The sequence below is a fragment of the Python bivittatus genome, unplaced genomic scaffold, assembly GCF_059951505.1.
Source record: "Python bivittatus isolate LINGU-HERP-01145 unplaced genomic scaffold, Pbiv_v1 ctg000330_np1212, whole genome shotgun sequence".
Classification (NCBI taxonomy): domain Eukaryota; kingdom Metazoa; phylum Chordata; class Lepidosauria; order Squamata; family Pythonidae; genus Python; species Python bivittatus.
In genome coordinates, this window is record NW_028277058.1 from 10,513,111 (window position 1) to 10,529,123 (window position 16,013).

At 37.0% G+C, this 16,013-nt stretch overlaps 1 protein-coding gene across 1 annotated transcript in view; it reads right to left on the reverse strand.

The window, feature by feature from the left end:
• Window positions 1-3,591: 3,591 nt before the first annotated feature.
• CFTR (CF transmembrane conductance regulator) overlaps window positions 3,592-16,013 on the reverse strand; it is a 97,779-nt gene continuing 85,357 nt past the window's right edge. The window contains exons 25-27 of the mRNA XM_007422922.4: window positions 14,545-14,717; window positions 12,827-12,932; window positions 3,592-8,380 (exon numbers count right to left, since the gene is read on the reverse strand). Of these exons, the coding sequence (XP_007422984.2) occupies window positions 8,174-8,380; window positions 12,827-12,932; window positions 14,545-14,717 (486 nt within the window). The 3' untranslated portion in view covers window positions 3,592-8,173. The remainder of the gene's footprint in view (window positions 8,381-12,826; window positions 12,933-14,544; window positions 14,718-16,013) is intronic.

Below are 16,013 nucleotides of genomic sequence, written 5' to 3' on the forward strand. Positions count from 1 at the left end.
CATTAAATCAATACAATTTGGTTTGGTGAGGTGAGTTGAAAGTTGCTTTTGGGTACAACTTCACACAGTCTGATTTTTGAAGAATTAAGCCATTTAGTAGGTTCCTTATACGAAAACAGCATGAAATAATACACTTGTGTGGAAAATATAGCAAGAAAATAGATGAAATGAAAAATTAATTAAAAGGCGATCTATATTAATGGCATGGAAATGGCTGGTGCCATACAGCCAAAATCAGTAATCAGTCCTAATGCATCCACCCTTCATTTAAATTCCTGTGAAAAAGAGCAGTTTTCTCTGTGTGCCAGCCTGAAATTCAATCCAGTCATTTTCTTAAGTAAGTTTATGGTATCACTGACGGGAAATAACAAGCAGTTTTTGCAAGTTCTGCTACTCAGCACTATTATATAGGCCTGGGTATACTAGTAATTTTATACAAATTTTGCTAAAACCTATGGTTGCAAATAAGTGTATATACTAGTATGCCTGGGAGACTAAGTAGCCATTAAATTGCTGCCACTTGGCAACAGCCCCTACTAGCTTAAAAGTGCCAGGCTGTCACAATTCAAAGCAATGTGCTTCTGTTGACATCCAGTAAATCACCTAAATTCAGAAATGCAGTTTCAGACAATGTTGTAGGAAAGACATCAGAAGTCTGAACCAAATTGCAGGTAATCATTACATAGGATGCTGCCATGGGTCTCTGAAAATAAAAAGGCAGTGTTGCAGTCATCCCCAGAAGGTAAGGAACCTGATACTCTTCAGATAACAGCACATCTTCCACAATCCCAGGCAATTGGCCCTGACAGCTGTGGCTGATGGGAATGGTCCAAACATCTGGAAGGCACCACCTGTTTATCCTGGGTTTAACTGAATAGAGTCTTGATATGGTCTCCGTTCTCCATTCTAGGCTGAATGTTTTTAAAATTAGCTTGCCTCTCATACAGGCTCTGTCAGAATGTGGAGCTCAAGCGTTTGAAAGCTCACTGTGTTTTCAAAAGAAATCACTGGTGTGAACAGAATCAATACGTTGTATCTCTAGTCCCAGAAGCTACTGTTGTTCAGAAATCTCTACACTCCAGCAATCTAAATTCCCGAGAACACAAGGGACTAGTTGACTTTTGTTTTTCCCAAACAGTTTGATAGCAAGTGATGTATTTGATTTTTAAAAATGTGCCATGCAGTTCTTTTCCTCAAACGGCACAGAAATGAGCATCACTGAGTAAAAGGAGTTGGGGTGTTTCCAGAGTAGGCTGACATCATGCTGTCCCTCTGCCTCATGCATGGAAACCTATGTGAGGTCCGGCATATTCCGCCTCTATCCTTCCTGTGAAAGCAGTAGAGCTGCACGCTGCTTTGTGATTGGTGGCGGGCATTCCTTCCCAGAAGGCTGCTTATTCACAGGTGGGTGCGGCTTAGGGTTGCTGTTCCCGTTTTAATTATACCCTTTCCTTTGCTGTTTTAAATTTTTTCGAATAAATTTTTCACCCTTGAAAGAAAGAAGCCATTCCTCACGTCTCATTGTGCATTTGGGATTATTTTTCATAGAACAAAATTCAACATTAATTGTGCATTTGTTTCATTGCTGATATTGGTATTGTTGCTGAAAATAACTGTCATAGTTTAGCTTCGCTCTCAGTGTTTTTTCCCCCATTTCCCAATGCTTGCAAATGTGTGTGTTTCACACACACACATGCACGCACATCCCAAGAATATCTGTATGGCACTTTATTCAATCGTGTGCAGGAATGTCTGCAGGGTATGGTTAAAAAAAGGGAACATGGCAGCCATGATGGTGTGATTGAAGCTTTGCCCAATTTTTATGTGTTGCATATAAAAAACAGGTGGGGCTTCAATCACAATGTCATGGCTGCCATCTTGACTTTTTTTAAACTATACTCTGTGGACACCTTTGTACGTACAATATGCTTCAGAGCAATTCACCTATAGTGAAATCTCTTACCATTTGCTTACAGCTGTCTTTATAGCAATCTTTCTAAAAAACTTTTCTCTCTCTGCTCCACCTAAACTTCAGTGTTACTGATCTTTCAAACCGAATACAGGTCATCCTCATTTAGCAACTACCTTGTTTAGTGACTGTTCATAGTTATGACAGTGATGAAAAAGTAACTTTATGACCAATCCTCCCATTTACAACCTTCAAAAGTCTGTAACACAAAGGAAAGCTGAAGAAAGATTATAAGCACAGTCACGGTTTCACTTAGCAACCACTTCGCTTAACATCCGAGTTGCCAGTCCCAATTGTGGTAGCTAAATGAGGACTACCTGTAGACTAAATGTGATCTCATATGTTTTGTCTAAAGAAAATCTTTCCTTCAAGAGAAGATGCTTAGTGTCATTGTGATTTTACATCTACGGCATTTCTATTATAGCATGGCTTGGAACAGTGCAAATATGAGCATGCTAATTTTCTTGTTCTTTACCTGTCATAATATTGATTTTATCACTTGCTGCAATGCTTTGCATCATGAAGACTTGTATATGTATGGACTTTTTTTCTTTTTGTTTTTACAGTGTATTACTTCATATTATGCAATATTTTTATCACTCTGCTGGCTGAACAGATGCACAGTTTGACTCCTCTTTCCTTTGATTGGTTCCATGAATGAAGAAATTATGTTTCTCCAAAATTTGAATAAAATCCTGTGGATATGCAGTTTCCTACAGCTTTCAGGTCAATTTTTTTATCCCCATTGCATCATCAATAGACAAATGCCTGAATAAAACCTGTAAAAATCCTTGTGATTGTATAGCTGATATTTTTTTTTACAGAACTTTTACCAATTGATACACATTTTCCTCTCTGGGTAAAGATGCATGACATTAAAGAACTGCATGCTCCAGTTGTGAATTAATTTTGGAACGTGTCTTAGTGAAACTGGAATTCAAGAGTTGCATTTTGGTACAGCAATCCAGAGTAATGAAAGAATACAACAGGAGATCCTCTCGTGCCTTATTAAATTTGCTGGCAAGGTTACTTAGCATCTTCTCAGCACCTGAAAATATCATAAGCGACCGAATATTCAGTGCCAAAGAAAGACAGGCTTTAGATGGATTACTTAAGCTGGCCTTTAAGATGTAATTATCCTTCTGAAAACACACATGGGATTTGTTCTACATGGTGTTTGGTTCAGGCTGGACCTGCATTGGCTACTTTCACTCCAGATAACTGCTCCCTTTGCCTTCTGCTTGGCTGATTGATTTCTCCCAACAGTGACAGGTATGGGTTCCTGGTAACCAAAATTTCTCTGAGAGCTGCTTTCTGTATCAGAGCTTGCCTCCCATGGTGATGCTCCAGACATTCTGAATGACATCTCCTAGCAGCCGCAGCCAATAGTTCAACAGCATCACCCCTCAAGTCTTTCTTTTCAGTACTGTAGGCATCATAAATAGTAAGACTTCCAACTTTTGCATAAGCATATTAGGATGTCTTGCTTCTCTTTTGTTCTAGGAATGTTTATGCAAATAAACATAAATCATACATTATTTAGATTGTGGAGTATGAAACAATGGAACCATTTTCTAGATTGAATCTTTATAAGCTTTTGTGTTGCAAGGCTCCTTTGCCATATCAAATGCACAGGTATTAAGAGAGTGACCACATCTGGGCTACCAAAACAGATACAGGAAACCCTAATTCTAGTGGTCATCCAGAATTTTTTAAACTCAGTTCTGTCAGTCCTTAGAGTAAATATATGAAATTACAGTGAAAAGTATTTTTCCATAGACAAATAAACTGTGCAACCATGTTTCCCTAAAAACATGGATCCTAAACAAGATATACAACCGTTGCCATGATAAGTACTGTATCTGGAAGAACAAATAAAAATATCTCAATTCTCCAGTGCCATCTAGTGACAAGAAAGCAAAAGGTTATTCCTATTGAAATAATCTCTATTGAAATAATCTTTATAGTTTATATAATTTCAGTGTTCATACATTGGATGTTAGTAGACCGACTATTCAAGAATTTGATTTAGCTCTGTTCACTTGAACAACCTCTCATTTAATTATTATTATGACCATATAGCAGAGGTTGTATACAAAGCTTTCAATTTATTAACATATGATGCACAATAGTGTCAGTGAACCATGGCAATCAATATTTTTTAAAAGTGCAGTCTTCACTTAGCCCTTTTATATCACCTGCTTGTAACTACAGCAGCAGATGGTTAAGCCTATTACAAATGCTATCTAATATTTTTATACAGATATATGGTCACAGATCAGTAAAAATAAATTTTGTGCAGTCTTCATTTAAAGCCCCAGTATATGTGATCTGCCAATTCACCTATGCACCATAAGCATATTCCCAGCAAATAGAACATAAAATGTGGTGTAGAGTCCAATGTCTATACCCTGGTCTTGGTACCCAACTAGTTGTTTAAAATTGATACACTGAATGGGTGGGACTCAAATACTTAGATATATGGCAGCTCATCTATTTATTGGGACCTTTTTTTTTTTTTTTTAAGAATAGCTGCTCAGATATTTCTGGGAAGTCCACAAGCTAAACATAAAAATAATTGTTACTATCCTGTCAGAATTCTACAGTCTATTCCTTGTGGCTTCATACCATAACTTATATTTTGATTGTTTATGAGCCATCAAGTTGGTGTCAACTCTTAGTGACCATATAGATTTTTCTTATGATAATCTGGTCTTTCAGGTCTTCCAATGGTGCACTTGTCACTAGTGTAACTAAGTCCATTCACCTTGCTGCTACTCCTCATCTTCTTCTCTTTCCTTCCACCTTTCCCAGCATTAGAATCTTCCTTAAAGAGCTAGGTCTTTGTATAATGTGTCCGAAGTAGGATAATTTGAGCCTGGTCATTGTGCCTTGAGTAAGAACTCTAGGTTGATTTGGTCAATGATCCATTTGTTTGTTTTCTTGGCTGTCCACAGTATTCTCAAGAGACTTCTCCAACACCAAAGTTCAAAAGCGTCAATACTCTTCCGATCCTGCTTCCTTGAAGTCCGACTTTCACTTCCATAGAGTGCCACAGGAAATACCATAGCTTGCATAATTCTGATCTTTGTAGATATAGACACATCATGGCATCTGAATATCTTTACCAAGGCCCTCATGAATGTCCCACCAAGTGCTAGTCTGCAGCATATTTCTTGACTGCTTGTTCCTTTACTGTTGATTGCTGATCCTAGAAGGCAGAAACTGTCTTACCACTTTGATATCTTCACTGTCACTTCCAAGGCTGGTTCTTGGACCTGTTATTATAAGTTTGTTCTTCTTTATATTTAATTTCAGTCCCATTTTTTCACTGTGCTCCTTCAATTTTATTATGAGAGCTTGCAGATATAGTACTTTGGTTTTCAGTTATCATAGTAGTGTCATCAGCATAGTGCAGGTTATTGGTGTTTCTTCCTCCAATTTTAAAACCATGCTCATCATCTTAAAATCCAGCTTCCCTTAATATATATATACCATATAGGTTGAATAAATAAGAGGAGAGTATACAGCCTTATTTCAGTCCTTTGCTTATAACTTATATACTCCAAAACTTTTCATAAAATTTAACTAATTCAATTTTAAACTCATGAAGTTGGTGGTAATTGCTGGCTGTTGTGCCAACAGATCCTATAACGTAATGCCTAGTATTTTATCTTGCTTTAGTGGCAGGGATGGCTGAACTGGACTGGATGTTAGGGACAGAATGGAGAGACACAAGCTCAGATGGAGCTACTGTTTGTCTATAAACATCTGGATGAGCCACCAACATCAGCCCCAGTAGTTACTCTGGATGGAGTTGTGCTTCTTTGAAAGTGATGATCTATGACCTGGGAACCCTCCTGGATTTAAGGTTCTTCCAAAGAAGCAGATGGAAGCCCTGGTCAGGGGAGCCTTTGTCCAGCTCTGGCTGATGTGCCAGTTATAGATGTTTTTGGACTAGAATGCTCTGGCAACAGTTAATCATACCCCGACGTCCACTTGGTACTGTAATGCATTCTACATAGGGCTGCCTCAGAAGATGACTCAGAAGCTGCAGATTGAACAGAATACGATGACCAGCATGCTACAAAACAGATCAGCAGAGAAACACCAATTCTGAAGTCATTTCAGTTGTAGGCTTTGGACCCAATTCAAAGACTGGTGATTACCTACAAAGACCTATACAGAATAGCACCAGGAACCTCAGGAACCTCCTTGCCCAATGTGACACTGCTCATCTGATCTGACCCCCAGCTACCAAATCAGGACTAGAGCTAAACTCACAGTAGAAATAAGCGGAAAACCAGTCTCAAGATGCTGCATTGCACTGTCTCACGCTCTAGATCAGGACCAATATCATTACTGCACATTAAAAAATTAAGACAACAAAAATAAGCAAAATACGTAATGCAGCAGTTAGTACCTGGGAACATCATTACAGACTTTTCTCTAAATTGTACAAAAAATTGAAAATACAAATATTTTTTCAGATATACGGCAGTCTTTTGCATTCAAATACAGTCTTTATGTTATACGTTTTATTTCCAAAATATAGAACTGTCAGGATAAAGGAGTGTCACAGTAACTTTTAATAAAGGTATTAAATAAATATGCCAGAGAAATTTCAGTTAACTATAAAATAGAATAGTATAAAAGATGGTTATCACAAAAGGCTTTTTTTTTCTTTTTTCCACTGGAAACTACAAATTCTAAAAAATAAAAACAATGCCCAGTCTCAAAGAAATATTGCATTTAACAAGTTTGCTAGAACAAATAAAGAAGTTGTCTGAAATACCCAAATCCTTATGATCATTCTTTACCTTCTAAAAGATGTCTGTGTTAAGTAGTTCTCTTCGTTATAATTTACTAGGGCTGCCCCTCCCTACATTTTGCTGCCTATAAAAACAATGAAATGTTAACTTCTCCTGGTCCATGAATAGAGAACAAGCAGACCAGCAGTTAACCCTTTCTTTTACAATGTTTATGGCACATCCACCACTGTATCTTACAGGAGCAGTCTAGCGTAAGGGGTACACAGCACATGGGATGCGACATAGTTCTCTCTCCTTCAATATCTTGCTGCCGCACCCTGATGTTTTCTACTTATGAGGTTTGCATATTCTAAGGTTCTGCCCTTGTCTGCAATCGCTGAAATGCAGCCCCTGACAAATAATGACGCTTCTTGGCTTTTGAACCTTTCTAATAAGCCAGAGCTCAACATTAAAAAAATGTTCTTCTTTTCATGCTGGGTGTCTTTCTCCTCATATAGGAAGAGATTAACCTGACAAACAGAATGAACAAAATGCCAGCAAGGTTGAATTATTTCAGGCTAAGACAAAGGACCCAGTTCATTAATTCCACCTTCCTACTTTTTAATTCATACTTTCCTGGCTATAATAACAGATAATTTATTGGAAACTAAACATAATTTCTGTTGCATGAGTGAGCATAATCCCAGTTTTTTGATCAAGCAGCTCCCATGCATTTGTACTACAAAAACCATGTACATTTCAATCACATCTTTCTCTTGTCCTTTTCCTGCATAGGTAAGAACAATTTAAAAATCTCTAGTTAAAACTATGTTCTTGAAGACTTAAATGCCCACACTTGTCAGAACTAAGGGCTGGCAGTTCCTGTATTTTTCTTAACACAGAAAGTAAATGTTCAGTTTGGCTGACAGTCTACATATCTATAATTTGCACAATAATAAATACAGTTCATGACTTCTTCTGCCATGAACTCAAAAGGCATATACTTTTGTCCCTGGTTTGTTCTCTTATATAGAAAACCAGGTCCTTAGAATCTGGGCTGCTTATGGACTTCTTTTTTTTAAGAGATGATGAGCGTGAACTATGCTTGTTTTGTATCATATTCACATACTGTAAAAAGGACCCTAACGTAGTTGTAATATTTAAAAATCCGGTTTAAAGCTTAAAAACCTAATTATCCATCCTGATCATCCCAAGTCTGTAAAAAGAAGACATTTTCTGAAGAATTTCTGTGGGGTTGGGTCTAATGTACATATCCTTGATACCTAATTTGACCTTTGCAGTGAGCTCTTTATGCAGATAGACTACACATTCATTAAGTAATTTAAATTCTTAATCTGTTCTTGTTTCTGCATTTTTAGTGGTTTTCTTTCTATGCTCATTTGTTCTAGTATTTCTCTCGGGAAATTGTATGCAACAGCATCTCAAGGAATCTTCACAGCCGAGTTTCCTGAACTTCTTCTTCTGTTTCTTCTTGCAAGGCACTGATTTTAGGCCTTGACCTTCGCTTGCTTGAGTTCCTACGATATATTGGGAAGAGTTTGGCTCGATCGGAATAGCTGATTGCTTGCCGGAAAGAATTCTTTTCACTCAGGAGCTTCTGGATTGATTCATATTGCCTGACCTTATTCTCTTCTATTACCTAATAAATCAGAATGAGAGAATAAATTTTATTTATGAATTGATATTTTCAAGAATCAACTGCCACCTTACAGAATGACAATGATCAGTGAATCATTTACTGTATTTGTATTCTTCCCTTTGTGCAAGATATGATTTCATATCTCTAGAAAACTTAAATTTAGATATTGCACAGGACCAATTAATAACTGCCATAAATAGGCACCTTGGGCTACAATTCTGTACCCAATTACTAGCAAATAATCAACATTAAAGTCAGTGGGTTTTTAATCTGATATTTCTATGACTCTATTAACAACTATCTTCAGATTATTCCCAAGAGCCAGACACAGCATTTCTTCTATTTAGTCTGTTGCCTTCTGGACAGTATGGTGGAATAAAAATCAGTTCTTATTCTTATTCTTCTTCATTATCATTATCATCTTATACCTTGTAAGCAAAGAGTTTTATGGCACTTGAATGATTACCAGATTTTATTATGTCATGAACTTTTGAATACAAGACCCCACTTTGTTACAGCATATGCAAGAGGATTCGTTTTTGAAAGGCATATAGACAGAACACAACTTAAATGGATTCTCTGTGCCCTTAGTATGGCCAAAACATTGATATTGCAACACTGGATAAATGTATGGCCCCATTTAGTCAATGGATTGAAGACCTGATTGCACTTGCCACCTATGAGCGGATTGCCTATAGGCGTAGACTTTGTATGGACAAGTGTAATGAAATATGGGAGTCATTTATACAAAATACACTGGGTTTAAAAAAAAAACAGGATAGTCATATAACTCTATTAGAAATATATATCTACTTGAATAATATTTGTATTAGATAAGCATATATAGAATTGGAACTGTGTACTATTACAATGATATATTAACTTTTTGTTGTATTTTTTCGCTTTTATGTTAAAGCATTTTTATGTATTTTTTCCTTTTTTTGTAATTAAAAAAATTAATAAAATGTTTTTAAAGAAAGAAATATAGACAGAACGATCTTGCCTACTTTGATGGAATCCTCAAGTGCCTAAATCTCTGAGACCTATGCTTTGCAGACTACAAACCAGCAAAGCAGAAGGGAAGAAAAATAGCATTCATTGTCCTACCAGATATTTTTCTGGAGGAGGAGTCCCCTCATTGTTCATGGCTGGACTGTTTTTTTTCCAGATTACAGCCTGAAATGGCTTTAAATCACATTTAAAAGCATTCATAATACAACATCAACCAATTCTCTCTTAATCTATCCCAGTGATAGGAGAACTGATAGCTGCTCTGCCTCTTATGGTGGCTACAAAGGATCTAAAATTGAATCTCCTCAAAGAAGGAAGCTCTCTCTCTCTAAGCTTAGAATTTATTTATTACAGTATTTGTTCAATGGTCCAGAGGCCATATGGTTGCAACTTTATTTTATTTGAGCATGTTAACTACCTTGTCCATAAGCTGAAGGATATTAATATTTAGTAGATCCAATCTTCAGAAGGACCTACTGGTCCATCATATACTGTTTCCCGTTTTCCCCAAAACATTGAATCTCTCATAAATTGTGGGTTGTGTACATAGCAGAACTGCATACTAAGAAAACTAGGTTTGTTTTTACTGCAGCTAGTGCCAACTTGCTTCAAGGGAAGGGGGAGAAAATACAAACAGGAAGGCTTTGTTAGCTGTCTGGGTTTCTCACTGCTACTCATGAAGAAAATTTCTGCAAGTTTTTCTGTTGACATCACCTTCAAAGAGCGACTCTGCCACCTGACAGGTGGGCAGCTGAGAACCTCATCTGGGGTAGGCTGTTGAAGGCCCTGACTTGGTATCATTGCTGAATATTAGTTATGAAATGATAGGCAATTCTTCCCCTTTGCTGTCAAAAATACCCTTACATATTTGTCAGTGCAATAAATGAAGAAGAATAATGGAGTAATAGAAATAAAAACTTGGAATATCTATATAATCAAAGCATTCAGCAAGCAAATTCAACTTGTTTGATTTATAATGCTTTTGCTGTGAATAAAGGTATGCATGAAACAAGTTCATGAAACAATTTGTGCTGTTTCTGACTTACATATAACATGTTCTTGCTAGCATAATTGTGCAGTAGAACTATAACTTTTGTTTTTTTTAAAGAAAGTTGTGTTCAGGACAATTAGTGCTTTAATACAAAACTTGGTGTTTCTTTCTATGCATTACTTTTTATAAAAACAAAAGCATTTTGAAGATCATCAATTTCAAGCCAGCAAACAGTGGCATTCAAAATTGTCAGCTGTTTCACTCTGTGTTCCAGAATTTCAGTTCCTAGCACGCCCAGATTTAGAAATGGTTGTTTAAAAAAATATTGTTTTGAAAGAATGACTATTTAGTTTGCCTGGCAAACTTTAGAAGGAGCAGGAAACAGAATACTGCTCAGTTTCCTATTGGTACTCTGTCACATTTTCCAGTTTGTTCTTCTCCCTTGAATTCAAGATTTCTTCAGATTTTGTCTAGAATGTACTTGTGTTCAATTGGCTTCTGCCAGCTTTACCTTCACCCTGTCTTTCCCCCTCAAAATGGAAGAACAGAGACTTACATCTTGGTCCATATGTTAAACGAATGACCCATTGGGATTCACATATTAGAACAACATATTTTATGTGTGGTCAAAACCCAAAAATAACATATAACACAGCCTTGTTTTTAAGCAAAGCAATGCATTTGAGATCTACATATGTGAGGTCAATTGGAGTGAATTGCCGGGTTGATATGGAAGTATGATTTGTATTTTCACTTACATGTATACCTACTTATATTTATTACTCTATTTTTATTCATGTTTTATTTAATCTGTTTGCTACATTACTTTTGTAAAGAGTTTTATTAATGATTTACTGCTTAATTGTTATTTTGATAAGGGCTTAGAGCTAATCAATAAACTTTTATTTGATTTGATTTGAAGAACAAGAGGAAGGTGAAGTTGACTTGGCCAATGGGCTTGTCAACACTGATAGTCAAAGGAGGGGCTCTCAAAGACCCAATCAGCCATATATTTTTACCCTATTACAGTGCCCTTCTAATGCCTGTAAACCTATTAATACAATTGTTGTGAAGCCAACCAGCTTCCACAATACTCCAGATTGCTGGCTGACTGTCTTTCCTAATATACACCCCTCTGTCCGAAGCAGGTTACTCCGGAGGAAAGATGCTTACTTTGGCACATAGGAAAAGGAGATTCCCTCCCAGTTCTTCCCTCCTGTAAAGGACCAGCTTTGATCTTTTAAACATCTAGGGGAGAAGCAGCGTACTGGGGCTAGCAAAAGGAGCTAAGTTACATTGCTCCTAAGCCTCTGATCAAAAGTTGGAATGTATTAGAATCTGGAAAATCCAGGGAAGGAGTCAGAAAACATTTACAGCAGAGACCCACTTATCTCTAAGGATTGGGTAACAAATCTGAGCTAGAAATACTCTGTTAGATTGCTTTTATTTTGGGATGGGTGTCCCTGATTTCTATTGTTTCTGATGTATATTTCCTCTATGCAAATTCAGTGATTGTAACCCTTAGGGAACAGACTAATCTTATGGTTAGCTCAGAGCTTTGTTTCTTCTTCCTGCATCGTCCCATTGGAGATTCTGTTGCAATGCTAGCTGGGATGTTCACAGCTCTCTATCTTTAGCTCCTTTACCATTCCTCAGTTTGCCTATGAGTACTGAACTTAAAGTTCAAAAGAGCGCTTTATTTTTCTCTTTTATTTTGTTTTTCTTAAAGTAAATTAATTTTGTATATATGTGATAAGACTGATCTATTTCCCAAGCAAGGGGAGATTGATTTCCTAATCACATGTCTCATGTTACAGAGCCAGGAGGTAGATATAAAATGTACTTTACTTTTATTGCCTTTTTTTTTTTATTTGTCAGCAAGAACAGGCCATGGGATTCCTACCTATCTTACACACCAGGGTTAGGGAGGAGGATGCCAAGTAAAGGTATGTTTCTGGAAGAGTGGTAGTGGCAGTAGTTCCTGTTAAGCAGCTATAACAAGGCAGGAAATTGAGCCCAGGGTGTAGAGACCCAGAGGGCTTCTGAGAGAGGAAATTTAAGGCCTCCAACCATTCATTGTAGAGGCCCAGCTCTGCCACTCAGCAACCTTCACCACAAGGCATTTTCCAGATGTTTTGGATCCACACTGACTAGTAATTCTGGAGATTCTAGTCCAAAATATCTAGAGGGTGCCATGTTGTGGACTGCTATCTTACTGCCCGTTATTAGTTGGAATCCAAACAAGAGTGAGCTTCTCAAAGTTGCAGCTATATATCCTTACAAAGCATGGTAAGCCACTTTAGAGACTGAGAGGACTACACAATGTAACTTCTGACACTGCAGAGGTAGTGGTCAGCTGTAAAAATAAAATGAAGTAAAAATCTATTGGATGCACTAAATTCTTTGATATCTCTTAGGATTTACTTTTTTCAAAAGACACTCACCAAATATCGCTGGCATTCTAGTAGAGCTTCCAATCTATGTTCTGACAATATCACTGTACAATTTGCAAATGCTTGCTTGAGTGTCTTTTTGATGACTTGGAAGGTCCTGAAAGAGAAACAATTTTTAATATGTGAACGAATGCAATATAAAAATGTGGTGTAGTGCCAAGATTTTTAACACAATTTTACAATGTTTGCCCACTTTTATTATATTGTTCTAGGTGGCTAAAGTTCAGACGCAATATCATAATGACACATACAATTAAAGTTAGGCCTAACCAGTTACTATGGTTACTTGCATGGCAATACAAATGGCAGTTAAGTGTGTACTTATTTTTACACTGCTATACTTATTATATTTCTTGCCTTAACCAGAGAAAGTTAGAAAAAGTTAGTATTTGCTACAGCCAGGAAAAACTGACATTTGGTTGAATTGGTTTAATAGTTATTTTTTCTCCTAAAACAATCTCAAGGACTACAGTTATAAGCACAAGATTACAAGTATCAAACAATTATCAGTATCATTACCAAGCTGATATTTCCCAGAGATCAGTGGAGAAGCTGCAGTAGTAAACTAGCTTAAACCACCATACATCTGTAGTGTTTTTATAACAAGAGAATATTTCATACTGTCCTTTATTTGTTGGAAATTATTACGCTGTTGTAAAGCTTGAAGAGTACTAAAGATTAGTTCTGTATGTTCTGGGCCTAAATAAGTCAAAGTTGTGCTTTTTTAGCTTTAAGAAGATACCTGTTCAACTTCTGCCTGTTATCTAAACGTTAAGGACGCAGTGATCCCATGACTACCCGCAGCAAGGTGGACAGACTTAATTAGAGTGGTGATAGGTGCACTGTTGGAATATCTGAAGAACCAAGCTGGGGACAGATTATCCTGAAGGCAGTCTATCTGTGTGATCGTTAAGATCAGCACCAACTTGATATTACATAATAAATGAAAACTCCTCCAGCCTGATAGCAAGAGACCAATTCAGCCAGAAAGAAGTGAAAATTTAATACATAACAAAATATAGTACTTCTCTTTAAGGTAGAGGTAACTTATGGGTCTATAGAATACAATGACAAAAACTGTTCACTGCCTGGGTCTTAGATGCTGTTTTGGCTATGATGCATTTTCAGATCCTCCTCTTTTGAAGACTTCATGTTGATCACAGGGGGGAATACTTTGTCTTCCATGCCATATGTGTGCTAAATTTATAAAACTGAATCCCTACATCACCCATCTGTCACAATGCCTTTAGGCAAACAGCTTCAATCCAGTGCCACTCAGACTTCCTTTTCAAATCATGACAATACAGTATTAAGTCCAAGTACTGCATGCTCTGTAGGCAGGCATTCAGACTATAATAAACTTTGTTCTATTGGTCTACTTTATTTAATATGCAGTTTTGGATAATGTCAAAAGCGTGATTATCTTTGCAAAGGACTGCCACATATTTTATATTTATTCTCTAAGTCATTTGACTTAGCAAGCATTATACTGTATATAAATAATGAAATCAGTGCTAGAGGAAGGAATTGCAAAATGGTATCCAAACTGTTGAAAGCAATTTTTGCATTTGACTATAAAAAGGGAAAAGCATAGACACACATTTTGATAAATTAAGTATATTTTGTAGTGTAAAAATCCGAATGCAGGCAAATCAGAATTACATCATTATAGCAAATATATACAAGTACAGTATTTTTGCAGTGCTTACATTGGATCAAGATGAGCACTTGGTTCATCAAGAAGAAGAATTTTAGCTTTACTGAGAATTGATCTGGCAAGACACATCAACTGCTTATGTCCATGGCTGAGGACACAGCCACCATCAATAAGAACAAAATCAAGCTGGCCTGGAAATTGCTCTATTACGGACTTCAGTCCAACCTGAAAGCATAACAATTGGAAGAAGTGAGGGGAAATAAAGAAACATTATGTATCATGCAAATGGGTTTGTTTTGTTTTAGCCATTAAAGCCTTGCAGCATTATTCATAGAGCGATGTAATGCTTCATATGCCACGTGAGATAAAGCTAGTACAGGATATTGACCTCAAACCCTTGGGGGCATATGGAACTCATTTAGCATTTTGGAAATCAATACAAAGCTATGATTTGTTATCTTAATTCTGACTTGATTGTACTTCTGGTGCCAACTATACTAACTAGTTAGTTTGTGCTTTACACTATGGAGTTTAGCTATATATCCGGACTTAGTATCCTGAGTTAATTCTGTTTAATACTACTGCTTCATTCTACTGCCTGTCTAACACTAATAATAAAAAAAAAATAACAGTGGCTTGAAACAGAAGTACTCTCACAGCTAGGACATTTTTGCTGCTGGTGCTTTTACAATTTCTCCCTCTTTCTGATTGGCTTCTTTGCATCTCTCCTCATGGAGTCATTTCCCTCTTCTGCTCAGTCACCGCCCTTGCAGTTTTACCATGTTTTTAAGAGACATAAGGGATTTGTACCTGTATCTGACAAGGAATACATGTTAAATGCATATCTTTAGTCCAAGCAACTTATGACAATAATAGATGCAGTTATATAGCTAGACTTAAAACTGCAATTACTACCATTCTATCATTTCCTGCTAAAATCTGTTTTGCAACACTCCACCCACCCACTTTTATATCTTAAGGAGCCAAGTATTGCTCTCAACTTCTGTTTCCGTGCTAATAAAATTTTAGTACTGAAAAAAGTGAGTCTTAACTGAAAGAATGGCAATAGAGAAAGGGACATTTATAAAGGGGAGTTTGGAGGAAAGGGCTTACAAAGTTGAGTTAACAAGCCTTTGTGGGGAATGTTACCAGTGAGAGAAGGAATGCTTCAAAATATTCTTTGTTCATGCGGAGAGTACCCAAATATTTCAAGGGACAGGTGTGTCCATTTTTCCCTGCCCCATTTTGGTTGCCAGCAAGTAGTGTCTATGTGGGTTCAAAAAAGTCAAAATGGTGGCCATGACCACCCAATGCACATTTTACAAAGAGTGGGGTATTGATTGCACAGTTCCAGCCACCTTCTTGACTTTTTTTGACTCCCTTGCAGATGCTCCTGCTATCTAATGGTAAGGGAATGGTGGATGTTGGGATTCCTTTGGCAGTCCTCAGACAATACAAAGTTCTTCAGTGCACCAGCTGAATGTGCACAGAAGAGGCCATATGAAGAACAGGCTGAGAGCC